The sequence below is a fragment of the Ylistrum balloti genome, unplaced genomic scaffold (genome assembly GCF_031769215.1).
Source record: "Ylistrum balloti isolate Yb309-2 unplaced genomic scaffold, AGI_CSIRO_Ybal_v1 Utg371830, whole genome shotgun sequence".
Lineage (NCBI taxonomy): Eukaryota > Metazoa > Mollusca > Bivalvia > Pectinida > Pectinidae > Ylistrum > Ylistrum balloti.
In genome coordinates, this window is record NW_026782909.1 from 316133 (window position 1) to 343940 (window position 27808).

Below are 27808 nucleotides of genomic sequence, written 5' to 3' on the forward strand. Positions count from 1 at the left end.
GATACTCTTGATACTTGGGCAAGAATACATGTTGAAGACTATCTACTGTCTTCTGTAGCTTCACCCATCTTTTGCTAATTGAGAATTTTGTACCCTAATGTTTTTTGCAGTGTAAACTGATCTCTTTATATCCCAGACTTCTATTTGGAGCTTCATTTACCTGTAATTAACAGCCATGTATATCGATCATCAGACTTCAGACGTTTATTATAGATTATAAATTTTATAAATCTGTCACTTTTCAATATCCAGGTAACAATTGACAGCATGGCTGCACTGGAGACTCTTCACCGTCTGTTCGAGTCACTAGCCCCTATCGTGTTCAGACCAGTAGATATCCTACTGAAGACCCTCCTCCAAGAACCCATGGATGTGGTAAGTTCTGTGATGCACAATTATTTGATTTTAGTACCTGATCTGCTGCAAAAGAGAGCCTGTCACGATCTTAGTATGTTAGGTATCGGATCTTTATGTTGATTGACCACAAAACCTTCCTCTGAATACTTGATATTAAAAAATTGGTTTAAACAATATTTGTATTCATTATTCAACAATTTCAAACATACATATAATTTATATGGGAAACCGGAAAACAAGCTTAGAGCTTATATACATTCCTTTACAAACCCCATTATATGTTGTTACTACTGTTACACATCTGAGCTAGCTTGAGTAATAATAGAAAAGGGTTAGTTGTTTTGGCATCCTGAGATGTAGATTTGTACTGAAGTTTGTAAACTTATCTTTTTATGTGGACATAAATTTACATCTCACAGAATGTAAGATGAACTTATGAGTCATGTAAAGTTTTTTGGTTGGTTTGATATAATTCTTTGTTATTGCCTGTTATATTTTAACCGATCAGAGACTCTAGCCTACAAATTTATGTAAATGATATTAGTGAATAAAGAACAACTGATCTGATCGCTTATTTAACAAATTAAATGATTTGACCTCACAGAGACATTGCACAAGGTTTACTTGCCAAACATTTGGCAAATATTTTGTCAGGCCGCCATTTTGTTTAAAAGCTGCATCATATATGAGAGTATATGCACATTTGAAAGAGTTGCTAAGCTTCTAAATGACATGAAAGTTACTCTAAAAATGTATTGGGTACTTTTAAGTAGCAAGCAACAACGGGATTTTTTACAGGTTAGCTGCTTTTGTATTGTGAAGTACACAGTTGATAACTTAATGGTACCATACCTATATGAACTTGGTTATGACTGGAGGTTAAAAGCTGGGACACTCTTTTATTTTTTTAATTTTGTTTCCATTTTATTGACAGATTTTTTTCCCTTGATTCTAATACTTCTTACTATGAAACTAGTGAATACCAAATTATTTATGGTACCATAATCGTTTCGCAGCACACAAGTTATTTTTGTTTTACCGAGACTGCTGCATTATGTGTTACTGGGTCCTTTGACCAATATAAGGATACTTGAAAGAAAAAGCTGCATTTTAAATACACTAATACATAAACTCTTATTGATGGTTAGCTTGCAACAATAATAAATTTTGTTTTTGGGACTAAATTTTTCAGTTATGTGTAGATTTTCGTTAAAAGATTGTAATGTCTATGTTTTTTGTAGGCTTGTGTAGAGAACCTCCAGCGCTGGGTGTCCCTCGTCCTCTCCGTCCTGCGTGTCCTAATGGCACAGTCTAAAGAGGAAGTGATCTTGTCACGCATGCAAGAACTAGGACTTGGTTTGAATGTATTTAAGGTACCCAGTCGGGAGATGACAACTGAGGAGAGAGATCTGGCCCTCACTCTTTCACCAGAGGAAGTGTTAGCTTGGTAAGTGACGGAAAGAGAGGAAGCTCCTTATAGCTAATCAGAAAGTCAGACACTTCATTTCTCAATGTCTGAATCAGTCTGTGTAAGGGAAGGTAATATACTGGAAAAGAGGTGGAAACCTAAGTCAGTTCACGTAAAGGTCATATCCTGGTAAACAGAGGAAGCCCTAAATTAGTCTAGTAACGGGGAGGGGTGGGGGTGGGGCGGTAATATCCTGGTTAAGAAGTGAAACCCTAAATTAATCCATGGAAGGGGAGAATATATCCTAGCAAAGAGGAGGAACCCTAAATGAGTCCCTATAAAGAGAGGTAATATCATGGAACAGAGTTGGAACCCTAATCAGTTCATGTAATGGGAGGTAATATCCTGATAAAGAGACGGAACCCTAAATTAATCCATGTAAGGTGAATAATATCCCAAGTAAAGCTGTGGAACCCTATAGTAGTCCATGTAAGAGGTTGTAATATCCTGGTACTTAGGGTTTTATTTGTAAGTTTTAAGATATGGGTCTTGATGGCAGAGAACAGTTCATAAACACCAGTTAGTAGGAGGTAATCATACTAATGTATTAGTACAGGTGTACTTATCAAGGTACTGATGGCTTTACTCTGATAAAAGTCCAGATTTTGTATTGGGAACATCCAGGTAGTTATAGACTTATTATGAGCACAGGAAAAAAATTGCGAGGAAAATATGAATGAGGGCAGTATTCATTTAAGTAAAGCTAATGCCCTATTTATTTGTTTACCCAGGTTCCTGATACAGGTGATTGGTAACTGTGCCAGCTACATCAGTCAGAAATGTGAGCTGACCGGTCTGTCTTCCTCGTCCACGTTTCTTACCCAGCAACTGTCTCAGCTTCTCCTCTATGTAACACACATGTTCCAGTCTGGTGAGATTCTACATTATACACCAGCTATTCTTCATCTTATTGTTCCAGACTACAATGTCTACAATTTACAGGGATACGAAAAGTTGATAAATTATGAAACCCGTTTTACCAAAACTTGAACATGTTAACATTTATAATGTATTAAATCATACTGAAGTGTTTGAAAGAAAAAAATCAGCCATGAAAATGATTAACTTCAGAGTTAGGAAAATGTGGATTTTGTCTTCAGGTATTCCTTATTCATCTAAATTCTTGATAAAAATGAGCAAAAAATAAACCCTGTTTTATGGTAATTTTAATTGATAAACAATTCAGAAATGTTCTTCTTATAGAACAAATACAGAATGCATTGAACTCCAATAAGAGTAATTAACTTTATGACATTGAAGTCAACTACAAGGATTGATCTCTGATGTCTGTATTTTCTCAGGTCTGTTTAGGAAGGTTGCTACATCAGCAATGAAGGCCTCCCACCTAGACACCCCACACTGTTATCATAGTATCCAGGAACTCAATCACATGTTTCTGTCAGTCTCCATGACACTTCCCACCCTCACTCTACAGTGGTGTAATATTTTAATTCTCCTCAACTTTGATGATCAGACACTGTGGAGTACAGTGATGCAGACCCCTAAGCGCTTCCTTAAACCTGGCAAAAGGTAAGACAAACAGCCAAAATCATAGCGATATTTTGAATTCCTTTACCTTTAGTTTTAATGAAGCAATTTCAGTAAAGCAAAGCCAGGTAAGCAATACAAGCCCTATGGACCTCTTGTTTATAACAACCTCAAATGAAACAAAGGTCTCTGATTGTTTATAAAGGATGAGCGCCTACTAGATACAACACGCAAGAATATTTATTTTATGTCGTATATCACAGAATTTTAAAAAATTAGCTCAGTAGAGCTATATTTGTGATAAACAGGTGGTATTTTTTTATCCTTTGGGATGGCAGCTATTGATAAAAGTATTGCGAATAACATCTGGTGTTTCAAATTACAGTCATTCAGCAGACCTTGAGGTACAGGTGTCTCCCATGACACACTGTTGTAACCTGGAGATCCTGCGACGTGGAGGCCTAGTTCTCTTCTGTGACTATGTGGTGAGCTTCTCAGTCTCCACCTGTATTTGCCATTTGAAAATTTCATTACCTATAATCATTTTTCATTTCTCATCAAAACAGAAAATAATGTCAATAAGGTTCATTATTCTGTAATTGTTTAAAAGTTTTGTTATGTATAAATATCTAAATACTCAAAGAACCATTATGATAGAGTAGTTACAGGAAGTGAGATCACTTATTTTTACACTTTAATTCAAATCTCATGTTTACAGTGTGAAAATCTAACTGAAGCGGAACATATGACATGGTTGGTAATCAACCATGTTAGTGACATCATAGCCCTTTCTCAAGAGTCACCTGTCCAGGACTTTGTCAGGTAGGTGTAAGTGACATCATAGCTCTCTCTGGAGTCACCTGTCCACAACTTTGTCAGGTAGATATTAGTGACATCATAGCTCTTTCTGGAGTCACCTGTCCAGGACTTTGTCAGGTAGGTGTTAGTGACATCATAGCTCTTTCTGGAGTCACCTGTCCAGGACTTTGTCAGGTAGGTGATAGTGACATCATAGCTCTTTCTGGAGTCACCTGTCCAGAACTTTGTCAGGTAGGTATTAGTGACATCATAGCCCTCTCTCTGGAGTCACCTGTCCAGGACTTTGTCAGGTAAGTATTAGTGACATCATAGCTCTCTCTGGAGTCACCTGTCCAGAACTTTGTCAGGTAGGTGTTAGTGACATCATAGCTCTCTCTTGAGTCACCTGTAAAGAACTTTGTCAGGTAGGTATTAGTGACATCATAGCCCTCTCTCTGGAGTCACCTGTCCAGAACTTTGTCAGGTAGGTGTTAGTGACATCATAGCCCTCACTCTGGAGTCACCTGTCCAGGACTTTGTCAGGTATGGTGACATAATAGCACTCTCTCAGAAGTCATTTGTCCAAGACTTTAATAAGAATAGGTTGGTCACTGGGACTTTGTTAAAAAGAGGTTGGTTACTAGGACTTTGTTAAGAAGAGGTTGGTTACTAGGACTTTGTTAAAAAGAGGTTGGTCACTAGGACTTTGTTAAGAAGAGGTTGGTTACTAGGACTTTGTTAAGAATAGGTTGGTCACAAGGACTTTGTTAAGAATAGGTTGGTTACTAGGACTTTGTTAAGAATAGGTTGATCACTAGGACTTTTTTAAGAATAGGTTGGTTACTAGGACTTTGTTAAGAAGAGGTTGGTTACTAGGACTTTGTTAAGAAGAGGTTGGTTACTAGGACTTTGTTAAGAAGAGGTTGGTTACTAGGACTTTGTTAAAAAGAGGTTGGTTACTAGGACTTTGTTAAAAAGAGGTTGGTTACTAGGACTTTGTTAAGAAGAGGTTGGTTACTAGGACTTTGTTAAGAAGAGGTTGGTCACTAGGACTTTGTTAAAAAGAGGTTGGTTACTAGGACTTTGTTAAGAATAGGTTGGTCACAAGGACTTTGTTAAGAATAGGTTGGTCACTAGGACTTTGTTAAGAATAGGTTGGTTACTAGGACTTTGTTAAGAAGAGGTTGGTTACTAGGACTTTGTTAAAAAGAGGTTGGTTACTAGGACTTTGTTAAGAAGAGGTTGGTTACCAGGACTTTGTTAAAAAGAGGTTGGTTACTAGGACTTTTTTAAGAAGAGGTTGGTTACTAGGACTTTGTTAAGAAGAGGTTGGTTACTAGGACTTTGTTAAGAAGAGGTTGATCACTAGGACTTTGTTAAGAATATGTTGGTCATTCTAGGACCTGCAATTTCACATGTCACTCTGACTAGGATCATTTAATAATTGTCCTTGAACCTTTTGTCTGATACTAAGTAACATTATAGAACTGCCCAAGTCTAATTATTATCTTTGGGGTTATTTTCAGTGCCATACACAGGAATTCCTCTGCCAGTAGTCTCTTTATACAGGCAATACATGCGAGGTGTGAAAATGTCTCAAAGGTAAGTCATAAGCTATTCAATAGTAACACATTTTCTGTTACTGTTTTATCTGTTTAAAACTGTGTTATTCTATATATTGCTCCTCTGAAAGAGGACTGTTTTATTTTTTTCATTGTGCTTCAATCAAATGCTTTCCCCCTTGAAAATAGATAAAGAATTTTAATAACTTAAGATAAAAGATGTCCATGTTGTGGCTTTTGTATTATTTAACAGTAAGCCATTTTCCTGAAGACAAAACCATTTTACTGAATATCAATACACATTTAGCTTGGTATGAGCAAAACTTGACATAATGAAACCTGTTGATCAAAGTGAGTGATATGTATATGTGTTATATAACAGCCGTCACTGGTAAGGAAGACGATGAAATGCCTTGAGGCGATCCACTTGTCCCAAACGGGCTCCCTTCTTACCTTGCTCATAGACAAGTTCCTCAACACACATCACCTGGCTGTGGCACGTATCTGTGACAGTATCGCATGTAAGAGGGTCGAGATGTTATTGGCTGACAGTGTACAGGTAAAATTATCTGCAGTTGTAATTATCCAAGCTCTTTATCAAATAATGATCACAATTAATTTAGTAGTAAAATGTCTTAATCAGTGATATCTTGTAAAATCATATACAGTTGTGTGCATCTGCAGGAAAGATCAAAACAAAACCGTCAAACCAACATGAACATGGCATCTTGGAAAATTATCTACATAAGGAATTCTGTTGAAAAATATCTTAAATAAGTTTCTCAGTCTGTCTGTCACAGCATCAGGACATTTTGTGAAATAATTTTGTTGTTAATCATCATATTTTGACTCTGACCATGTGAGGGAAATGTTACCACTGGTACAAACTTTGACAACTGTGGTAATTGTCATTTTACCTTTTTTAAAGGATGCCTTCAAACAGTTGCCTCTAGAGGATCTCACCAAGCTTCTTAAATACATGGAAAGCAACAAACTAACCAAACGGTGAGTTGGTAGTCGGAAAAAAGTGTGTACTGAATTTACCAAGCAGTGAGTTGGTAGTCGGAAAAAAGTGTGTACTGAATTTACCGAACAGTGAGTGGGTAGTTAGGAAAAAGGATGTACTTACCAGACAGTGAATGGGTAGTTAGGAAAAAGGTTGGACTTACCTGACAGTGAGTGAGTAGTTAGGAAAAAGGTTGGACTTACCAAGCAGTGAGTGAGTAGTTAGGAAAAAGGTTGGACTTACCTGACAGTGAGTGAGTAGTTAGGAAAAAGGATGGACTTACCAAGCAGTGAGTGAGTAGTTAGGAAAAAGGTTGGACTTACCTGACAGTGAGTGAGTAGTTAGGAAAAAGGATGGACTTACCAAGCAGTGAGTGGGTAGTTAGGAAAAAGGATGTACTTACCAAGCAGTGAGTGGGTAGTTAGGAAAAAGGATGGACTTACCAAGCAGTGAGTGAGTAGTTAGGAAAAAGGATGGACTTACCAAGCAGTGAGTGGGTAGTTAGGAAAAAGGATGTACTTACCAGACAGTGAGTGGGTAGTTAGGAAAAAGGATGTACTTACCAGACAGTGAGTGAGTAGTTAGGAAAAAGGATGGACTTACCTGACAGTGAGTGGATAGTTAGGAAAAAGGATGGACTTACCAGACAGTGAGTGGGTAGTTAGGAAAAAGGATGGTCTTACCAGACAGTGAGTGGGTAGTTAGGAAAAAGGATGGAATTACCTGACAGTGAGTGGATAGTTAGGAAAAAGGATAAACTTACCTGACAGTGAGTGGATAGTTAGGAAAAAGGATGTACTTACCTGACAGTGAGTGGGTTCTTAAAAATACTTTTAATGTGGTATATTAGTGGTAACCTGATAGTTAGGGTTGAATATCTTATAAACCACATTTACCTGATTGATGTAGAAATATTGATGATCTTACATAACATTGGCCTCTCATGACTGTGTCAACAGAAACCTTTTAAGTTAATAATAGTAATTTTTCCACTGCATTGATTTTGATAATAAATGACATTTGTCTTCATAATATTCTCCATGAATGATGTATTTGTTCATATGTTTGACAGGGTCACTTATAAAGCTGTTTACTGTCGTCCATATTACTTTTGCACATTTGAACATTATTAGAATAAGTTAAAATCTAGTTTCATTGAAAAGTCAGATTCCTGGATTCCAATTAACATCAAAACTCTGACATTGTACAGGCCTTTAGTTTTTATAGTCGCTGACTAATTGAGACAAAACAGAAATATGTATTTTATCTCTTGTTCCCAGTCATGCACGCCTGGTGTCCCTGCTACAGAAGCTGAGGATGGAGATACACCCGGAGGAAACAGCTGATATTGTGGGAGAAAGGCCACACCCTTTGTCTCTCCCGAAGTCCCTGTCTGATATAAACATCAACAAGGTCAGCTGCTACAGATTGTGTTGTTACCACATTAAGGACATCAAGCTAAAGGCTTAGGTTTTGATGGTCATCAGTCCATCAGATGGTGCCCCACTATTCAGCTTTAATCTGTTGTTTGTCTTATAAAAGACTTATAAAAATGTTGTTTTGTAATCATTACTTCCACAGAAATTCAGAAGAGTTCACCTTGAAAGTCTTATAAACTTGCTTAGTAAGGATTCTAGTTATGTATGACATACATTAAGCTTCAGCTATTTTTGTATGGACTTTAGCAAAGTAGTTATAACAAAAGGTTTTCTTCTGCATTTTGTTCCATTTGTTAGATATAAGATAAATTTTAATATGAAAATTTCATATGAAAAATGGATGCTTTTTCAACTTCAGGAGTGCTATGTGTCTATAGTGAAGAACCAGTGTTTTAGTGCTGACTGTAATCCCAGTGAATGTGCCAAACTACTGCATAACCTTACGTATGCTGATATTCTCTCCATCACTATGACCAAGGTATGTCCCGATAGCCCTAATTACATAGATATTCTCTCCATCACTATGACCAAGGTATGTCCCGATAGCCCTAATTACATAGATATTCTCTCCATCACTATGACCAAGGTATGTCCCGATAGCCCTAATTACATAGATATTCTCTCCATCACTATGACCAAGGTATGTCCCGATAGCCCTAATTACATAGATATTCTCTCCAACACTATGACTTTGGTATGTCCCGATAACCCTAATTACATAGATATTCTCTCCATGGCTATGACCAAGGTATGTACAAATAAACTTTTATATGCTGTGACATCCTCTCCATCACTATGACCAAGGTATGTACAAATAAACTTTTATATGCTGTGACTTTCTCTCCATCACTATGACCAAGGTATGTACAAATAAACTTTTATATGCTGTGATATTCTCTCCATCACTATGACCAAGTTATGTCCCGATAGCCCTAATTACGTAGATATTCTCTCCATCACTATGACCAAGGTATGTCCCGATAACCCTAATTACATAGATATTCTCTCCATGGCTATGACCAAGGTATGTACAAATAAACTTTTATATGCTGTGACATCCTCTCCATCACTATGACCAAGGTATGTACAAATAAACTTTTATATGCTGTGACATCCTCTCCATCACTATGACCAAAGTATGTACAAATAAACTTTTATATGCTGTGACTTTCTCTCCATCACTATGACCAAGGTATGTACAAATAAACTTTTATATGCTGTGATATTCTCTCCATCACTATGACCAAGTTATGTCCCGATAGCCCTAATTACGTAGATATTCTCTCCATCACTATGACCAAGGTATGTCCCGATAACCCTAATTACATAGATATTCTCTCCATGGCTATGACCAAGGTATGTACAAATAAACTTTTATATGCTGTGATATTCTCTCCATCACTATGACCAAGGTATGTTAAAATTACATAGGCTGATATTCTTTCCATCATATAATTAACCTTATATACGCAGACACTCATTCCATCACTATGACACAGGTACATACCAATAGCCCTAATTACGTAGATATTCTCTCCATCACTATGACTTAGGTCCCAAATAGGAAAGTAAGTTAATATTTTGCTTCAATATGCTACTACTTCTAATGCTTGAATTGATTTCAACCATATTTGATGTGAAACATCCTTGATCGAGAGAATCACTTCTTAGATTCAGAAACTTGATTCATCCATTATTAACCTTTGGATGTGTGGGTCCCTAAATGGGAAAAAAGTTAGTCAATTTTTTGCTTCAAAATGCTACTCTTTCTTAATGCTTGAATTTATTTCAACCAAATTTTGTATAAAACATCATTTCTTAGATTCCAAAAGTTGATTATTACCCATAGGCACTTAAGGGCAGGGCCCCAAATGCCAAAGTTTGACAAGATTTTGCTTCAAAATTCTACTACTTCTTAATGCTTAAATGGATTTCATCCAAATTTGATGTGAAACATCATTGAGAGTGGGGAATCATTTCTTAAATTCAGAAAGTTGATTCAGCCCCGAATTGATTTGAGTGACCTTGACCGGCTTTCAAAATCACAGGTGTCAGATATGTTAAAATCTTTAAATGACTTTGCTCAATAACCAGATGGCCCAGTTGTTGATATTTAACCAGTAGCATGCTAGGATGTTAGGGCTACCAACTTTGTTAATATGAATGACATTGACCCACTTTTAAGGTCATAGATATCAAATTTGTTAAAATGTCTCAATAACTTCTCAATATTCAAGGTCACAAGGGTCAAATGTGTTGAAATGCTTAAACAACTTCTTCTCAATAACTGAAAAGCCAACTGAAGGATCTTGATATTGGGCTTGTAGCTTGCTTTTTCAACAAGCAATTCTTGCGGAGTAATGGCAGTTGTGTAGTGCATGTATAAAGAATATGATTTCAAGTTTGCAGAAAATGTTTTGATGAACCAATGTCTTCTTTGTGAGCTGTAGAGTATTTGAACAATTTATTTTAGGTCTATTTCGCCTCTTTCATGTGTAGGTCTTTATAGTCAGCTGACCATTAAGGCCCAGTGGCCTCTTGTTTAATTTTTTTATTGTTTTGTTGGCAGGAATTTAACCTATGCATCCTTCCAGAGTGTATATTACTGGGAGCTCACGATACACTCATCAAAAACAACGACTCTACTGATATCCTAGACAGTGAAGGCAACAAGATTCCACAAGAACCAATGTTTGACCCACTGCTACAGGCTGCCCAGCTGACACTTATACGTCATGTTAACAATATAATCAACATGCTCCCTACGCCCCACCAAGTGATTAAATATGGTACAGACTCAAAGACTGCCAAACGCACACGCTACCTAGAAAAAATGGATGACTTTTTTTCGGACACGTCGTGGTCAGATATGGTGTTTATGTTAGTTTCATCTTTGAACATTTACATTCAAACTTTGTCTACATTTCCATGGCAGCCGGAGGTGCCTGTTGAATCTCACTGTGATATTGGTCAGTTCTGTGTTTTATGTGCAGAGGTAAGTGATTTTTCTGTCTGAAATCAATAGCATTCAGCGTTTTGATTTGGTGAACATAGCTAAAATAACTCGATTGAGTGTATCTTTTCCTTGTAGACATTGGTTGCAGATTCATCCTCAAAATACAAAAAAAAAATTGTGTGGGAATATCTTGATGGTACATGGTGTGATGTCAGTCTGATGGTACATGGTGTGATGTCAGTCTGATGGTACATGGTGTGATGTCAGTCTGATGGTACATGGTGTGATGTCAGTCTGATGGTACATGGTGTGATGTCAGTCTGATGGTACATGGTGGGATGTCAGTCTGATGGTTCATGGTTTGATGTCAATGTGATAGTAAATAGTTTGATGTCTGTCTGACAGTACATGGTTTGATAAATAGTTTGATGTTTGTCTGACAGTACATGGTTTGATGTCTGTCTGATATACGTTTTGATGTCTGTCTGATAGTTCATGGTTTGATGTCAATGTGATAGTAAATAGTTTGATGTCTCTGATATTGTATGGTTAGATGCCTATATGATAGAACAATTTGATGTCAATATGATAGTACATGGTTTGATGCCTCTGATATTATACGGGTTGATGTCTGTCTGATATTGTATGGTTAGATGCCTGTATGATAGAGCAGTTTGATGTCAATGTGATAGTACATGGTTTGATGCCTCTGATATTATATGTTTTGATGTCTGTCTGATAGTTCATGGTTTGATGTCAGTGTGATAGTAAATAGTTTGATGTCTGTCTGATATTGTATGGTTAGATGTCTGTATGATAGAACAATTTGATGTCAATATGATAGTTCATGGTTTGATGTTTGTCTGACAGTACATGGTTTGGTCTAATGATGTATACGGTTAAATTGTAGATGATAGACTGGATGTTCCATCATGATTTGCTGCCAACATCCAAGCGTCTCAACAGCTGTCTGCAGTGTATGTCTCTGATACTCCAGCATCCCCAACTGTCTGTAGTGATAGGACAGAAACAGCACACCTCATGGGTTTGTGCACTTACTGGAACAGCCTACCAAACTGTTTACTCTTGTAAGTATTACAGTTGGAACTGCCAAGTTGGAAACTGTTTATGTATGGAAAATAAGGACCACTTTTGGTACATTTGAGACTTCACTCTTAATTACTCTGCTGTCAGATCACATACATTTCACAGAATGATATACATATATGTTAGCCTAATTGAGTACAGGAGAGAACTTAACTCTGTGATGGAACTGACTGATTTTGTGTAGGTTTGTTGAATATGATACTTTATTTATGTTTCAGTAATGGTGGTACCAGGAGAAAAGCTGGTGTCAACAGTGACACAAAACTCAGGGGATCATTCCAAGGAAACACTGAATGGTCAGTGTAAAATAGGAACATTTATTTACAGAGTGTCTGTGGAAAATATATATTATCTATCTTATATCTTTTTTATGCCCCCACCATTTATGGCCGGAGGCATATAGCGTTGCCCATGTCCATCCGTCCCGTCCCGTCCCGTCCCGTTGCATCGCGTCGCGTCCTGTCCCGTCCCGTCGCGTCCCGTCCCAAATCAGTATATACCGCCTAACAACTTCATTCGGACCTTTCACTATTATTTCACATGGGGGGCGGGGGCATTCATGTCTTACAGACATTTTCTAGTTATAATTTTTTTTCTTTTCAGCATGTTTTATTCATTCTTATACATTTGGTAGTATAGAATCCTACATTTGATGCAAAATTGTCACAAAATGGCTTGAACCAAATTTCTGTTTGAGTTGAAATCGTTTCCAAGTTCTGATTTTTCTTCTTTTTCATCTTTGTAGAGTTAGTTTATAAAACTCAAATTTCATTGAGTCAAAATGAATTCAAGCGATTTTTCAATCTCTTCAATTGTTAAGCATTTGAAAAGTCATTCGTCTTGAAATTGATTTTTAGGGTCATGATGACCTATAACCATCGTGCTTCGTCTGTCACTGTGCGCATCCATCATACATAGACTTTTGACATTTCAAACTTCTCAAGTTTCACCAGTAGGATTTAGCTCAAACTTGCATGCAATAATTTTGAAATGGTCCTAACCAAGTGTTGTTATTTTTCTGGTCTGTCTGAAATTCAAGATGGCTGCCGTGGCCGCTATCTTGAAAAATATATTTTAAAATTCTCCAGTTCCACTGGTGATATTGAGCTAAAAATTGGTGGGAACTTTAAGGAAAGTAGCCAACAAAGTGTTGTTATTTTTTGACCTTGACAAAACTTTGATATGGCAGCCAGGAAGGCCATTTGGTAAAATGATTGTGCAATCATGATGTTCCTGGGCAACAACTATTTCAAACTTTCTCAAGTTTCACCAGTTGGATGGAGCTCCAACTTAATTGTCAAAAAATAGATAAAACTTGTTACAGTTACCAACTCCTCACCAAAACTACCATCTGTGTCATGGAAAACAGCTTCTTAGTAAGATTTCATGCAAAGTAGAAAAATTAACCCTTCTCCCTGCTGAAGTTTTTAAAGTCAGATGACCATTAAGTCCCTTGGGCCTCTTGTTTTCTAATCATAAGAATGTCTTCTGAACATTTTTGATCAATATATATACAGATATGAAAGTCTCCTGTGTTGTAATTAACAAATGGCTAAAGCATTTCGGTCCAGAGTTATACATTACAATTGTGCTTTGTTCAGCAGTAACCAACGCTAGAAAACTTATATCTACAACATGGAAACATTTTTCATTGTCTCTTGAATTATGAGATAATGAATTTCAACTTTACATGTGTACATACTTGATAACTCTCCAGATTCATACTGGATTATGAAATATTTATACTCCAGTTTCAATTACTATTTCAACTGGTCTATTAAGTGAAATCTCTCTTAGTTATATTTTCAATTTGAAAAGGAAATTATGACAACCTCAGCAACTCAATGTAGAATTATAAGAAAATGTATTTCACTAAGATGTAATTATTCTGTTACTTGATGACTTATTCTCTTTTTTTTCTGTAGATTTGATCATTAAAGCATGTGACCAGGTATCAGAACTGGTGGAATTTTCTCAACATCATTTGTCAGGCAGGTCCCAGGTGATACCAAGCTTTTTACAACATAATCTCAGGAATATTATCACAGGTAAACCAGCTGTTTAAACTATATGTACAGCAATATTGATAACTATGTACAGGTCAGCATAAGGCAATGATATAACAAAACAATACCTGTCTCAAATGGGCAAGAAGTACCTCATCATAAACAAATGTGTGATAAATCTTATTTATGTTTACTGGCATTACATCCAACATATTTTTGAAAGGCTTTATTAATTGAAGTAAAACAGAAAGGATATAGGGTAACTGAATCACTGTGCTAAATAAGGTGACATATAGATGTCCTACCACATCATAATACTGTAAAGAGAGATAGAATGTAGGGTAACTGAATCACTCTGCTAAGTAAGGTGAAGTATAGATGTCCTACCAAGTCATGACACTATAAGAGAGGTAGAATGTAGGATGACTGAATCACCATTTAAAATACTGTGAAATATTGATGGTCCTACCAAGTCATAAAACTGTAAAAGAGATAGGATATAGGACAACTGTGTTGCTGTCATATTTTGAATAGAAAGCATCTAGTCTTTTCAAAATTGGAAAATACAGACATTAGTTGATAACTGATTTGTAAGCTAGGGTCACAGGTCTGGTTGTAGATCTTTTAAGGTCACCTGAGATAAAGTTTCAGGTGATTTATTGCGATCACATTTGTCTGTTGTCATCCATTGTCTAATGTGCAAGCATCGTCCGTTGTAAATAATTGACATTTTTGACTTCTTCCCAAAGCACAAAAGGCCCAGGATCATGGTATTGGGCCAGTAGCATACTAGGATGAAGGGCTAGTTAGTGTTTTTAAAATGAATGACCTTGACATACCTTCATGGTCACAGGGATCAAATGTGTTAAAAATCTTTAAATGACTGTTCTCAATAACACAATGACCCAGAGTCATGATATGGGCCAGTAGCATGCTGGGATGAAGAGTATCATGTTAGTTTAAATAAATGAGCTTGCTCTCCATTCAAGGTCACAGGGGACAAATATACTAAATTTCAACAACAAACAATGTTATCTGTTCTGTTAAATTGAAAATTAAGCCTTTAAACTTGGAAATGCTGGGACTGATGGGTTCTAAAACTGTCCAGATACCTGAAGACCTCAAGTGACTGTTAAGGCCCATGGGTCTCTTGTTTCTTCTGACAACTATGCTGATTGTTCCTTGTAGGTTTAGGAAGACAACCAGTACTCAACAGTTACGCCAGAACCCCGTCCATTGTCTGGAAGATGGGCTGGATACCATCACCAAATGGAGAACCTAAGACCAAGTTACCTCCCCTGCCTGTTGATTTCCTGGAAGACAAGGATGTATTGAGGGAATATGTTTTCAGGATTAACTCTCTTGGTATGACCCATAAAATCTGTTTATTTTGGTGAAATACTCACTGTCTTTTCTTCAGGTTTAAAAATGATTAGAATGGTCATGAATGATAATAAGAATATTGAGTTGATGTTGTAAGGTTCTGTAAGCATATCATGTAGCCAGCAAATAGACAAACAGTTAAGAATGGAAAGGATTGGAATAAATATTTATTTTGTTATGCTCAACTTCTTTCCTTGATAGGTTGGATTAACAGACAACAGTTTGAGGAAACATGGATGAGTTTGTTGTCTGTTGTTAATCCTGTAACAATGCCATCAAATGGTGAGGAAATGGTGGTCTCCCCTGAGGTAAGTGTTATTTTGAAGATGTATTCTCTGACTCTCCAAGAAGTTAGATGTTGTATTGCAAACAAAATAAAACAAAGTTTATTTATTTTAAACATAGGTTCTTAACTTGTCATGACCTTTTTTTTCATGGTCCAAGTGTCCTTTTACTCTACTCCTGGGCAATTTTATGGGCTGTAGACTTATGTGAAGTTCTGAAATCTTTGATATAAAAGGAAAGTTGTAAAATTGCAGACCATGTTTAGGATAATGCTTTTTTGTTTATTAGGAATAGTAGATTTGTTGACACTCTAAATTTATCATTTCAGGCATAAATCAAGATATTAATACTGGTTTAGAAAGATTTTGTGAGACTTGTTAGAAAGTTTTATAAGATCAGTAGGTTTGTTCTTATTAAACAAACAGCTTTCGTCCAACTGGTCAGACCATTAAACAAAAACTGCCCTGGATTTGAAATATTCATTTCATTCAATTAGCAGTAATTCAGACATCATTGAATTATATGAGGTATTAATATATCTGTAAATAGGAAGAGATGGAACGTGCCCAGTGTACAGTTATGGCAGTAAGAGCAATCACATCCCTCCTTATACAATCCACTCTGATCCCAGTACCAGGCAACACCAGTTACAGCTCATACGAGATCCGACCCAGAGACAAACCTCTAGGATTTCTCCATACAAGGTATGATTACTTTGTTTTAAAACAGTACAGATATACATTTGTTTCATTTATAAAATAGGCTTTTTGAAGATTTTCAAGTGAAACTGGAGATGTTTGTACCATGGTAGGACTGAGTGTTGTGGAACAGCTCCAGGAGGGGCTGCCAAAGCTCATTTGGTCTACATAACCTCAGGTAAAAACCTGAGGTGTATAGTTTGATGGTTCCTGCATGTGGCAGTTTGTGTTTTGTTATTTAGGCAAAAAGCTTGGGCCTGCAATAACTATTTTATCATATAGGTGGCCTTTTGTGTCATATCAACTGGCATTAAATAAATATCCTGGGACACTCGTGTAATAACACTGTTGTGACATCACAGTTAAGTCATTTTGTGAAGATGTCATTTTTCTTGGTAGTGGAAAACATACCATCTGAATCAATATAAGTCTGTGTTACAGAGAAATGAATTTGAGAGTTTTTTGCTTCTTTTTCAGAAATATAAGTTTTATGATAAATAGAATCTTATACTCTTTTTCATGTAATATGAAATTCATTACACTCGTTCAGTAATTTGACCATTTGAATGTCACTTGCTTAAAGGTTTTTGAGCTCATTAAATGAATTTCATATCACATTTGCACTCATGTGAGATTTTGTGTAAGTAGGTTGCTGAATTTTAAGTCATAAATCTATTGTTTGTTTTATAACCAGATGTGGGAAGAAGCTTACTGTGATACGAGGTGTGATAGAACAGGAAGTCCACAATCTTCACTGTCGTAGGTGGGTAATCAAAAAATATTTGCAGGTAGGAAACCATGGCATCATAAAATGATGTTGTAGGAAGGTAACCAGGGCATGATAACACTGTCCTAGGTAGGTAACGAGGGCATAACACTGTCCTAGGTAGGTAACCAGGGCATGATAACACTGTCCTAGGTAGGTAACCAAGGCATGATAACACTGTCCTAGGTAGGTAACCAGGACATGACAACACTGTCCTAGGTAGGTAACGAGGGCATGATAACACTGTCCTAGGTAGGTAACCAGGACATGACAACACTGTCCTAGGTAGGTAACGAGGGCATGATAACACTGTCCTAGGTAGGTAACGAGGGCATGATAACACTGTCCTAGGTAGGTAACGAGGGCATAACACTGTCCTAGGTAGGTAACCAAGGCATGATAACACTGTCCTAGGTAGGTAACCAGGACATGACAACACTGTCCTAGGTAGGTAACGAGGGCATGATAACACTGTCCTAGGTAGGTAACCAGGGCATGATAACACTGTCCTAGGTAGGTAACCAAGGCATGATAACACTGTCCTAGGTAGGTAACCAGGACCTGACAACACTGTCCTAGGTAGGTAACGAGGGCATGATAACACTGTCCTAGGTAGGTAACCAGGGCATGATAACACTGTCCAAGGTAGGTAACCAAGGCATGATAACACTGTCCTAGGTAGGTAACGAGGGCATGATAACACTGTCCTAGGTAGGTAACCAGGGCATGATAACACTGTCCAAGGTAGGTAACCAAGGCATCAAATTACGGTTCTAGGTTAGTAACCATGGAATCATGATACTGTTGAAGGTAGGTAACCAGGACATCATAGTACTGTTGTAGGTAGTAACCATGGCATCATAACACTGTCCGAGGTAGGTAATCATGGCATCATGAAACACTGTTGTAGGTAGTAACCATGGCATCATAACACTGTTGTAGGTAGTAACCAGGGAATCATAACACTGTTGTAGGTAGTAACCATGGCATCATAACACTGTTGTAGGTAGTAACCATGGCATCATAACACTGTTGTAGGTAGTAACCATGGCATCATAACACTGTTGTAGGTAGTAACCATTGCATCATAACACTGTTGTAGGTAGTAACCATGGCATCATAACACTGTTGTAGGTAGTAACCATTGCATCATAACACTGTTGTAGGTAGTAACCATGGCATCATTACACTGTTGTAGGTAGTAACCATGGCATCATAACACTGTTGTAGGTAGTAACCATTGCATCATATCACTGTTGTAGGTATTAACCATGGCATCATAACACTGTTGTAGGTAGTAACCATGGCATCATAACACTGTTGTAGGTAGTAACCATTGCATCATAACACTGTTGTATGTAGTAACCATGGCATCATAACACTGTTGTAGGTAGTAACCATGGCATCATAACACTGTTGTAGGTAGTAACCATTGCATCATAACACTGCTGTAGGTAGTAACCATGGCATCATAACACTGTTGTAGGTAGTAACCATGGCATCATAACACTGTTGTAGGTAGTAACCATTGCATCATAACACTGCTGTAGGTATGTAACCAGCATATCATAACACTGCTGTAGGTAGGTTACCAGGTTATTATAACACTGTTGTAGGTAGGTAACCAGGGTATTATAACACTGTCCTAGGTAAGTAACCAGGGTATTTTAACACTGTCCTAGGTAGGTAACCAGGGTATTATAACACTGTCCTAGGTAGGTAACCAGGGTATTATAACACTGTCCTAGGTAGGTAACCAGGGTATTATAACACTGTCCTAGGTAGGTAACCAGGGTATTATAACACTGTGGCAGATATGTAACCAGGCCGTCAGTGTTAAATTAAAAGAATCTTTAGTTTTGACAGTTTCCAAACATTTTGAATTTTAAAAATTTTCATGCGATTAAAGACAAATTATGTTTATAGCCTTATGTACTCCACTGTGTTTAAGACATAAATTGTTTTCTTGTTCGAATTGTTGGGCAATGGAAATTTCATGGCAATGTGTATCCCTCTGTTTTGTAAAATGGACAGGTAACGTTTATAGCAATGTGTATCACTGTGTTGTAGAATGGTCAGGTCAGGTTGTACTGGTGACGAGAAGGATGTACTACGATATATGTTTGACAGTAATTTGGAGAGGGAGATCATGGCCGATGATTATACCCTTGGACAGGTACGTTTTATAGATACATCTTGTTTGTGTTATTTCATCTTCTCAGATTTTTTCTGAGATCATCTGCAGATGCACAATTTATTCTCCATGATAGATGTTTATCCAGCGTCAACATTTTCCTCTATACTAATTCTTTTCAATAACTGATAGGCAGATGATATGAGTGATACAGACCCATTTAGCCTCTTGCTTTGAATATGAAATAGTGAAGGTAATTTGGAAGATGAATATTGGCATATGTGGGATATTTAACAGATTGCAATAGAAGCTATCTGGTCGATTGTGGGAGCCCTGGATTTCCACATTGCTGAATCAGACACAACTGATTCTATGGAAAGCCCAACTACAGATTCCCCTGACACACCCGGCCGGTCACGTCAACAGTTCCCACTCCTGTCATTTGAGAGAGAGCGACGAGAGCGGTCAGTTAACTTTAGTGGACTGGATATCCACTCTTGTCTCCAGTTCCTGTTAGAGCTGTATGGTCAATGGATGCTGACAACTCCCAGACCACCACTTATGCTCAAGAATGAAGTTGTCAAGTCTGTAAGTACTTCTATGTTGTCATAATGTTGTGATATCTGTGTACTTACTATTATATCTGTCTATAGTATTGGAAAGGATGTTATTTATCAGGATGGAAAAATTACTAGAGATAGATCTCTTGAAAATAAAGTTAAAAGAGAATATCTTAGCTTATTTCATGTTTTCTGTGAAAAACACATCCTTCTTTCATAAAGCTTTTTGGTAAAACTTCATTTAACAACAACTGTTATAATATTATTTTCCTATGTCTGTTTTTTTTTCATAGGATTCTCGTATCCAAATTTTGTGACCAATTATAATATATTATGCTATAATGATTATAAGCAGCACCTTTTTTTTGTGTGTAGTGCATGTGACTCATATACCAGTCGCTTATATGTGAACAAAAAAAAAAAATTGGCAGGTTGTAAAAAATAAAACAGAAACAAAAAACAAAACAGGAAGCATACCAGTTCACCAGCCGATGGTACTGATTTTTTTATGAGTGCCTACCCGTCACATGTTTGTGACTGAAACAGATACTCTAGAACCGTCATTTGCAATCTTAAACAGGATTATTTGAATATTGAAAAAAAATCACATTCTTGTGGATCTAATTAATCATATCTTTTAATATGAATCACAATAATGTCTCCTGAACTTCTGCATTTACTTTGAAGCCATAACGGAAGTTTACAATAGTCAATGGTCATCAGGTTATAGGTCAAATTCTAGAATGACCACCATACTTTTTTATGATATGAATGGCTTCATGTAATTTCCTAGAAAAAATCATGTGGGACTTAAGAATTTGGTCAGCTTACAAGACTCTGTGTTAATATTTAACAATAGAGACACAGATGGAGAGATTGTTTAGTAAACCGTACATGTCAGGCCCTATATCTGAGAAGCCCAAGCAAAACGATTTTGATATCTACTGTTTTACATTTTTAAAATACATCAATAAGATAAAGGATTATCTGCGTATAATCATTTGCAAACTTCATTAAAGGTTTCACTGATGATCTTGATATATTGCCCCCCATGGTCCGTTATATCAACAAACTTTCGTCATTGAACTTTACCACTTCCTAAGAAAGAATGTGGCTTATAATCCGCTGCTGCTTGTATGTAGATCAATTTTTAAAAACACTAAAATTGACCTTGTGGCTTATATACTAATGCTGCTTATAACCCATAAAATATGGTAATCACATGTTACAGATTTTGTGACTAGTTATATTGACCTATCATATACTCTATAACAAATTGTTGACAAGTTGTGTACATTCTGTCACAGATTGTGTGCTTATCAGACTTGTTCATGGAGAGGGAACAGTATGACTGGATGCAGGAGGTGTTATTGGACCTGTATAAAACCCATCCACAGGAAGATGAAATTCTAATGCAATATTTAAATGTTGGGATCTGTAAGGCTGCAGCAGTGGTTGGCATGGTAAGTACTTGGGGACCTGTAAGGCTGCAACAGTGGTGGGAATGGTAAATACTTAGGGATCTGTAAGGCTGCAGCAGCGGTGGGCATGGTAAATACTTGGGGATCTGTAAGGCTGCAGCAGTGGTTGGCATGGTAAGTACTTGGGGACCTGTAAGGCTGCAACAGTGGTGGGAATGGTAAATACTTAGGGATCTGTAAGGCTGCAGCAGTAGTGAGCATCGTAAATACTTGGGGATCTGTAAGGCTGAAGCAGTGGTGGGCAAGGTAAGTACTTGGGGATCTGTAAGGCTGCAACAGTGGTGGGAATGGTAAATACTTGGGGATCTGTAAGGCTGCAGCAGTAGTGGGCATGGTAAATACTTGGGGATCTGTAAGGCTGAAGCAGTGGTGGGCATGGTAATTACTTAGGATCTGTAAGGCTGCAGCAGTGGTGGGAATGGTAAATACTTGGGGATCTGTAAGGCTGCAGCAGTAGTGGGCATGGTAAATACTTGGGGATCTGTAAGGCTGCAGAAGTGGTGGTAATGGTAAATACTTGGGGATCTGTAAGGCTGCAGCAGTGGTGGTAATGGTAAATACTTGGGGATCTGTAAGGCTGCAGAAGTGGTGGTAATGGTAAATACTTGGGGATCTGTAAGGCTGCAGCAGTAGTGGGCATGGTAATTACTTAGGATCTGTAAGGCTGCAGAAGTGGTGGTAATGGTAAATACTTGGGGATCTGTAAGGCTGCAGCAGTAGTGGGCATGGTAAATACATGGGGATCTGTAAGGCTGCAGCAGTGGTGGGCATGGTAAGTACTTAGGATCTATAAGGCTTCTGCAGTAGTGGGCATGGTTAGTACTTGGGGATCTGTAAGGCTGCAGAAGTGGTGGGCATGGTAATTACTTAGGATCTGTAAGGCTGCAGCAGTGGTGGGTATGATAAGCACTTGGGGATCTGCAAGGCTGCAGAAGTGTTGGGAATGGTAAGTACTTGAGGATCTGTAAGGCTTCTGCAGTAGTGGGCATGGTTAGTACTTGGGGATCTGTAAGGCTGCAGCAGTGGTGGGCATGGTAATTACTTAGGATCTGTAAGGCTGCAGCAGTGGTGGGCATGATAAGCACTTGGGGATCTGCAAGGCTGCAGAAGTGTTGGGAATGGTAGGTACTTGAGGATCTGTAAGGTTGTAGCAGTGGTAGGCATGGTAAGTACTTGGGGATATGTAAGGCTGCAGCAGTGGTGGACAAAGTATGTACTGAGGCCATCTGGTTGGTCTATGAATAGGGTTGTCAGAATATGTGGTACTGGTGTACCTTTACATTGCAATTCCTAGAATCAACATTGTATTATACTACATTACAGTTATTGTAAATTGCCTTTAGTAAAATTGTAGATAAAATATATTCATTTGTTAGAAACAAAAAAGCTCTTAAAATGATGTTAAGTCAACAGGATTTATAGATACATAGGTCTTATTCTGACAGAACAGGATATTACAATCCTTTATCACCCTAAAATAAAAATATTGCTTTAAAACATTTCAACAGTTCAATTTTTAAAACAATATATCATGGTATGTCCTTCCTGTATATTACTACATTCAGTTTGTTAATTGTTTTAATTGGAATCCAGTTGAAGCGTACATACAATGAGACATTCCTATAAAAATGAGTAATTTAGCCACGGAAGTATTTTTAATTCCTTGCTTAAAGGTGCAATTTTGAACTCTTATCTTTACTACTAAAAAATAAAAATAAAATTAGACTGTTTATTGCTTAAAATATGTTTATTAACATTTTATTACAATAGAAAACAGCTTCTGTTTGGTTACTGTTATATGTGTTTTCGTATTGTTTATTAAGGACAATGCCACAACAGAGAAGTTGATGAAGATCATTGATGCTGGCTTCAGAAGTCCACATTTACCAAGCAGAATTGGAGCTCTGCACGGAACTCTTTATCTTTTGGAGGCAGGAATACAGGATGTTACTAAGTTACTTGTTCCCTTAGCAACAGATTTCCTGCTCAGAAATTTATCAGCAGTCAGTCAGTAAGTAAATTACAAGGTATTTTTAGTGTCATCAAAAAAAGGAGTCGAATATTGTAGGAGTTACAGGTGAAAATTTCTATTACAACACATTTCCCTCAGTATAACATCCATCTTAAATTGAAATACTGTCTATTACCTGTCATGATCTGCTTTTTGACTCACCGACTCAACAACTGAGTTCATCACCCTCTATCAATCTACATCTGGCATTGAACCACCTCCTGAGATGATCACTCACAGTGAGTCAATACAACAACAATTCTACTCTTTCAGAGTTAATCAGAAAAACTTTGGAATATAGTAAACAAACTAGTTATCTTGTAACTAGTTAAGTATGTGTACAAATTCTAAAAATGTAAGTACCATTTATAGGAATATGTACTATTTTTTCCAGTGATAACTTAAACAAACGTAGGGGAAATAGACAGTAATAACTCATATAAAGCAGTTGTATATAGATAACATATAATGATATTGGAATTGAAAGATGATATTTCATGATCCAGCCTTACAAAAGCTGGAATGTATGTTAATATTGTTCTACACGAATGCTATGTTTACGTATAGAGGAGATCATTAAATGTGGTTTGATACTGATTTATTTCAGGACCTGTATCACCAGTCAGAACTACATGCTAACTATGTGGTCAACAGCATTCTATATCATGGAGAATTATCATATAGACCTTAAAGACCTTGAGTTTCCAAGCAAGGTCCTTCAGGTAAGTCACAGCTTACTTACATTGTATTTTAACCTTGTGATGATAACCAAACAGTCTTTGTTTTTATTTGATAACCATCTTAAACCCCCATAATTTTATTGGAGGGCATATGGTGTTACTATGTCTAACTGTTCCATCCTGTCTGTTTGGAAACAATAACATTAATTGAGAACTTTCATATTTACCCCATTGTATCACAATATCAAGTTCAGCACCTGATCAGATTTTGGTTTTCATAATCAAGAGGGGAATGTCTTGTAGATATTTTGCAAAATTTAAAGTATGTATTTACATGATCATGATTTCCTCACAGTCTGTAGGTTTATACCTGGTGACATTTGATTCCCTCACAGTCTGTAGGTTTATACCTGGTGACCTTTGATTCCCTCACAGTCTGTAGGTTTATACTTGGTGACCTTTGATTCCCTCACAGTCTGTAGGTTTATACCTAGGGACCTTTGATTCCCTCACAGTCTGTAGGTTTATACCTGGTGACCTTTGATTCCCTCACAGTCTGTAGGTTTATACCTGGTACTGTTTGATTCCCCCACAGTCTGTAGGTTTATACCTGGTGACCTTTGATTCCCTCACAGTCTGTAGGTTTATACCTGGTACTGTTTGATTCCCTCACAGTCTGTAGGTTTATACCTGGTGACCTTTGATTCCCTCACAGTCTGTAGGTTTATACCTGGTACTGTTTGATTCCCTCACAGTCTGTAGGTTTATACCTGGTACTGTTTGATTCCCTCACAGTCTGTAGGTTTATACCTGGTGACATTTGATTCCCTCACAGTCTGTAGGTTTATACCTGGAGACCTTTGATTCCCTCACAGTCTGTAGGTTTATACCTGGTACTGTCTGATTCCCTCACAGTCTGTAGGTTTATACCTGGTGACCTTTGATTTCCTCACAGTCTGTAGGTTTATACCTGGTGACCTTTGATTCCCTCACAGTCTGTAGGTTTATACCTGGTACTGTTTGATTCCCTCACAGTCTGTAGGTTTATACCTGGTGACCTTTGATTCCCTCACAGTCTGTAGGTTTATACCTGGTGACCTTTGATTCCCTCACAGTCTGTAGGTTTATACCTGGTACTGTTTGATTCCCTCACAGTCTGTAGGTTTATACCTGGTGACCATTGATTCCCTCACAGTCTGTAGGTTTATACCTGGTGACCTTTGATTCCCTCACAGTCTGTAGGTTTATACCTGGTGACCATTGATTCCCTCACAGTCTGTAGGTTTATACCTGGTGCCCTTTGATTCCCTCACAGTCTGTTGGTTTATACCTGGTTACCATTGATTCCCTCACAGTCTGTAGGTTTATACCTAGGGACCTTTGATTCCCTCACAGTCTGTAGGTTTATACCTGGTACTGTTTGATTTCCTCACAGACTGTAGGTTTATACCTGGTGACATTTGATTCCCTCACAGTCTGTAGGTTTATACCTGGTGACCTTTGATTCCCTCACAGTCTGTAGGTTTATACCTAGGGATCTTTGATTCCCTCACAGTCTGTAGGTTTATACCTGGTGACCATTGATTCCCTCACAGTCTGTAGGTTTATACCTGGTGACCTTTGATTCCCTCACAGTCTGTTGGTTTATACCTGGTTACCATTGATTCCCTCACAGTCTGTAGGTTTATACCTGGTGACCTTTGATTCCCTCACAGTCTGTAGGTTTATACCTGGTGACCTTTGATTCCCTCACAGTCTGTAGGTTTATACCTGGTGACCTTTGATTCCCTCACAGTCTGTAGGTTTATACCTGGTGACCTTTGATTTCCTCACAGTCTGTAGGTTTATACCTGGTGACCTTTGATTCCCTCACAGTCTGTAGGTTTATACCTGGTGACCTTTGATTCCCTCACAGTCTGTAGGTTTATACCTGGTGACCTTTGATTTCCTCACAGTCTGTAGGTTTATACCTGGTGACCTTCGATTCCCTCACAGTCTGTAGGTTTATACCTGGTGACCTTTGATTCCCTCACAGTCTGTAGGTTTATACCTGGTGACCTTTGATTCCCTCACAGTCTGTAGGTTTATACCTAGCTACCTTTGATTCCCTCACAGTCTGTAGGTTTATACCTGGTACTGTTTGATTCCCTCACAGTCTGTAGGTTTATACCTGGTGACCTTTGATTTCCTCACAGTCTGTAGGTTTATACCTGGTGACATTTGATTCCCTCACAGTCTGTAGGTTTATACCTGGTGACCTTTGATTTCCTCACAGTCTGTAGGTTTGTACTTGTGATATTTCATTTCATTACCTTAATTGCCACTTTGCATTTGTAATTGTTGACCTCTATCTCACATTTTTTATCCTTTAACTTTCTCTGTCTTACTGTTTGTACTTAATGACCTTCACAATTCCAAAGTCAAAGCCAATCCATAAGAAACCTCCTGTTTGTACACCAACAGTTTTTGGACCAAATTCTTGGTCTGTATAGAGATTTCTCATGAATTGCCCATCATTGCTGACCATCTGTATTGACTTGCTGGTTCGTTCAGCAATGAACAGTTGTCCAGCCACATCATAACATGCGTCTGTAGGCCAGAATGTTGAAATAGACTCCTTTTTATTCCTCCCACTCCTGGCAGATGTTGTCCTGGATTTCCCAGACCTCAGAGCTTTTGTTCCTGTGGTGGGTCCACGGTACTGGAATAGCAGCTGAAGTTCAGAGGTCAACACAGTCACAGAGGGGTTTCCCTTGCCCTCATGAGATTGTTCATCCCAGTCCACAACAGCAATGTTCCTGGAGACAGGACACACACTGATGTGTTGTGGTGAGGCTATGAGTTGACGACCAAGCTTGTCTGATGAAGCTGTGAATAACTCATCTCCCTCCTTGTTGTAAACACACACTTTACGAAATGTCCCAACAATAACCTTCTCATCCTGGGTGAGGGCAAGTGCACGTGGGACAAAGGGGAGATTAAGTCTGACTACTGTATTGGTGGGCGTGGTCATCTCGCGTATGCTATAGTCATACTCACTACAGCACCACAAGTTGTTGGTGACAGGAGAGGTGCAGATGTCCCGGATGTGGAGACCCAGACCTGTGCTCTGTTTGACATCCCCTTCCCTGTCCAGGAGGATCACCTCCTTCTTTTCTTCATTACTAATCCAGCTGTACACATCCTCTGTTGGCACAAGGGAGGTAATGTCTGTCAGATGACGAAACTCGGACACAATGCTGTACAGGGCTTGACTAGGCACAGGTTTCTCCACCTTTTTAACTGTCTGTGGTTTCACTGGGGACAGCTGTTTGGGCCTATACCCTATGATCTCTATACCACCAAAGGCAGACTCCAACAGGGGTAAAGGAGAGTTACCCATCTTGTACTTGGTTGTCTGGGTGATAGGAACTCGTGGAAGCTTGAGTCCTGCACGGATTGTTTTCTCGGAATCAAGTACAATAGAGAAGTCCTGACTATCGTTGGCCTGATGACACTTGCGGAGAGCATAGATTAAATCTGTGTGGAGACGACTCAGCTCTCCACGATAGTACTCAATGTACACTGTATTTTCTTTAGCAACCTCTGTGATAGTGGAAACATGACGTTGTGTGATTTTGTCA

At 38.0% G+C, this 27808-nt stretch overlaps 1 protein-coding gene across 1 annotated transcript in view; it reads left to right on the forward strand.

Annotated features, from left to right (window-relative positions):
- Positions 1 to 27808, forward strand: part of LOC132563715 (huntingtin-like) — a 73984-nt gene that overhangs the window by 25377 nt on the left and 20799 nt on the right. Inside the window, exons 27-50 of the mRNA XM_060228466.1 lie at positions 253 to 375; positions 1599 to 1804; positions 2557 to 2696; positions 3127 to 3355; positions 3699 to 3798; positions 4032 to 4135; positions 5638 to 5713; positions 6056 to 6232; positions 6602 to 6678; positions 7960 to 8092; positions 8477 to 8596; positions 10688 to 11113; positions 11985 to 12162; positions 12400 to 12477; positions 14107 to 14229; positions 15376 to 15552; positions 15772 to 15878; positions 16405 to 16559; positions 17248 to 17316; positions 19390 to 19495; positions 19751 to 20041; positions 21321 to 21476; positions 23318 to 23505; positions 24113 to 24227. Coding sequence (XP_060084449.1) covers positions 253 to 375; positions 1599 to 1804; positions 2557 to 2696; positions 3127 to 3355; positions 3699 to 3798; positions 4032 to 4135; positions 5638 to 5713; positions 6056 to 6232; positions 6602 to 6678; positions 7960 to 8092; positions 8477 to 8596; positions 10688 to 11113; positions 11985 to 12162; positions 12400 to 12477; positions 14107 to 14229; positions 15376 to 15552; positions 15772 to 15878; positions 16405 to 16559; positions 17248 to 17316; positions 19390 to 19495; positions 19751 to 20041; positions 21321 to 21476; positions 23318 to 23505; positions 24113 to 24227 — 3654 coding nt within the window. The remainder of the gene's footprint in view (positions 1 to 252; positions 376 to 1598; positions 1805 to 2556; positions 2697 to 3126; positions 3356 to 3698; positions 3799 to 4031; positions 4136 to 5637; positions 5714 to 6055; positions 6233 to 6601; positions 6679 to 7959; positions 8093 to 8476; positions 8597 to 10687; positions 11114 to 11984; positions 12163 to 12399; positions 12478 to 14106; positions 14230 to 15375; positions 15553 to 15771; positions 15879 to 16404; positions 16560 to 17247; positions 17317 to 19389; positions 19496 to 19750; positions 20042 to 21320; positions 21477 to 23317; positions 23506 to 24112; positions 24228 to 27808) is intronic.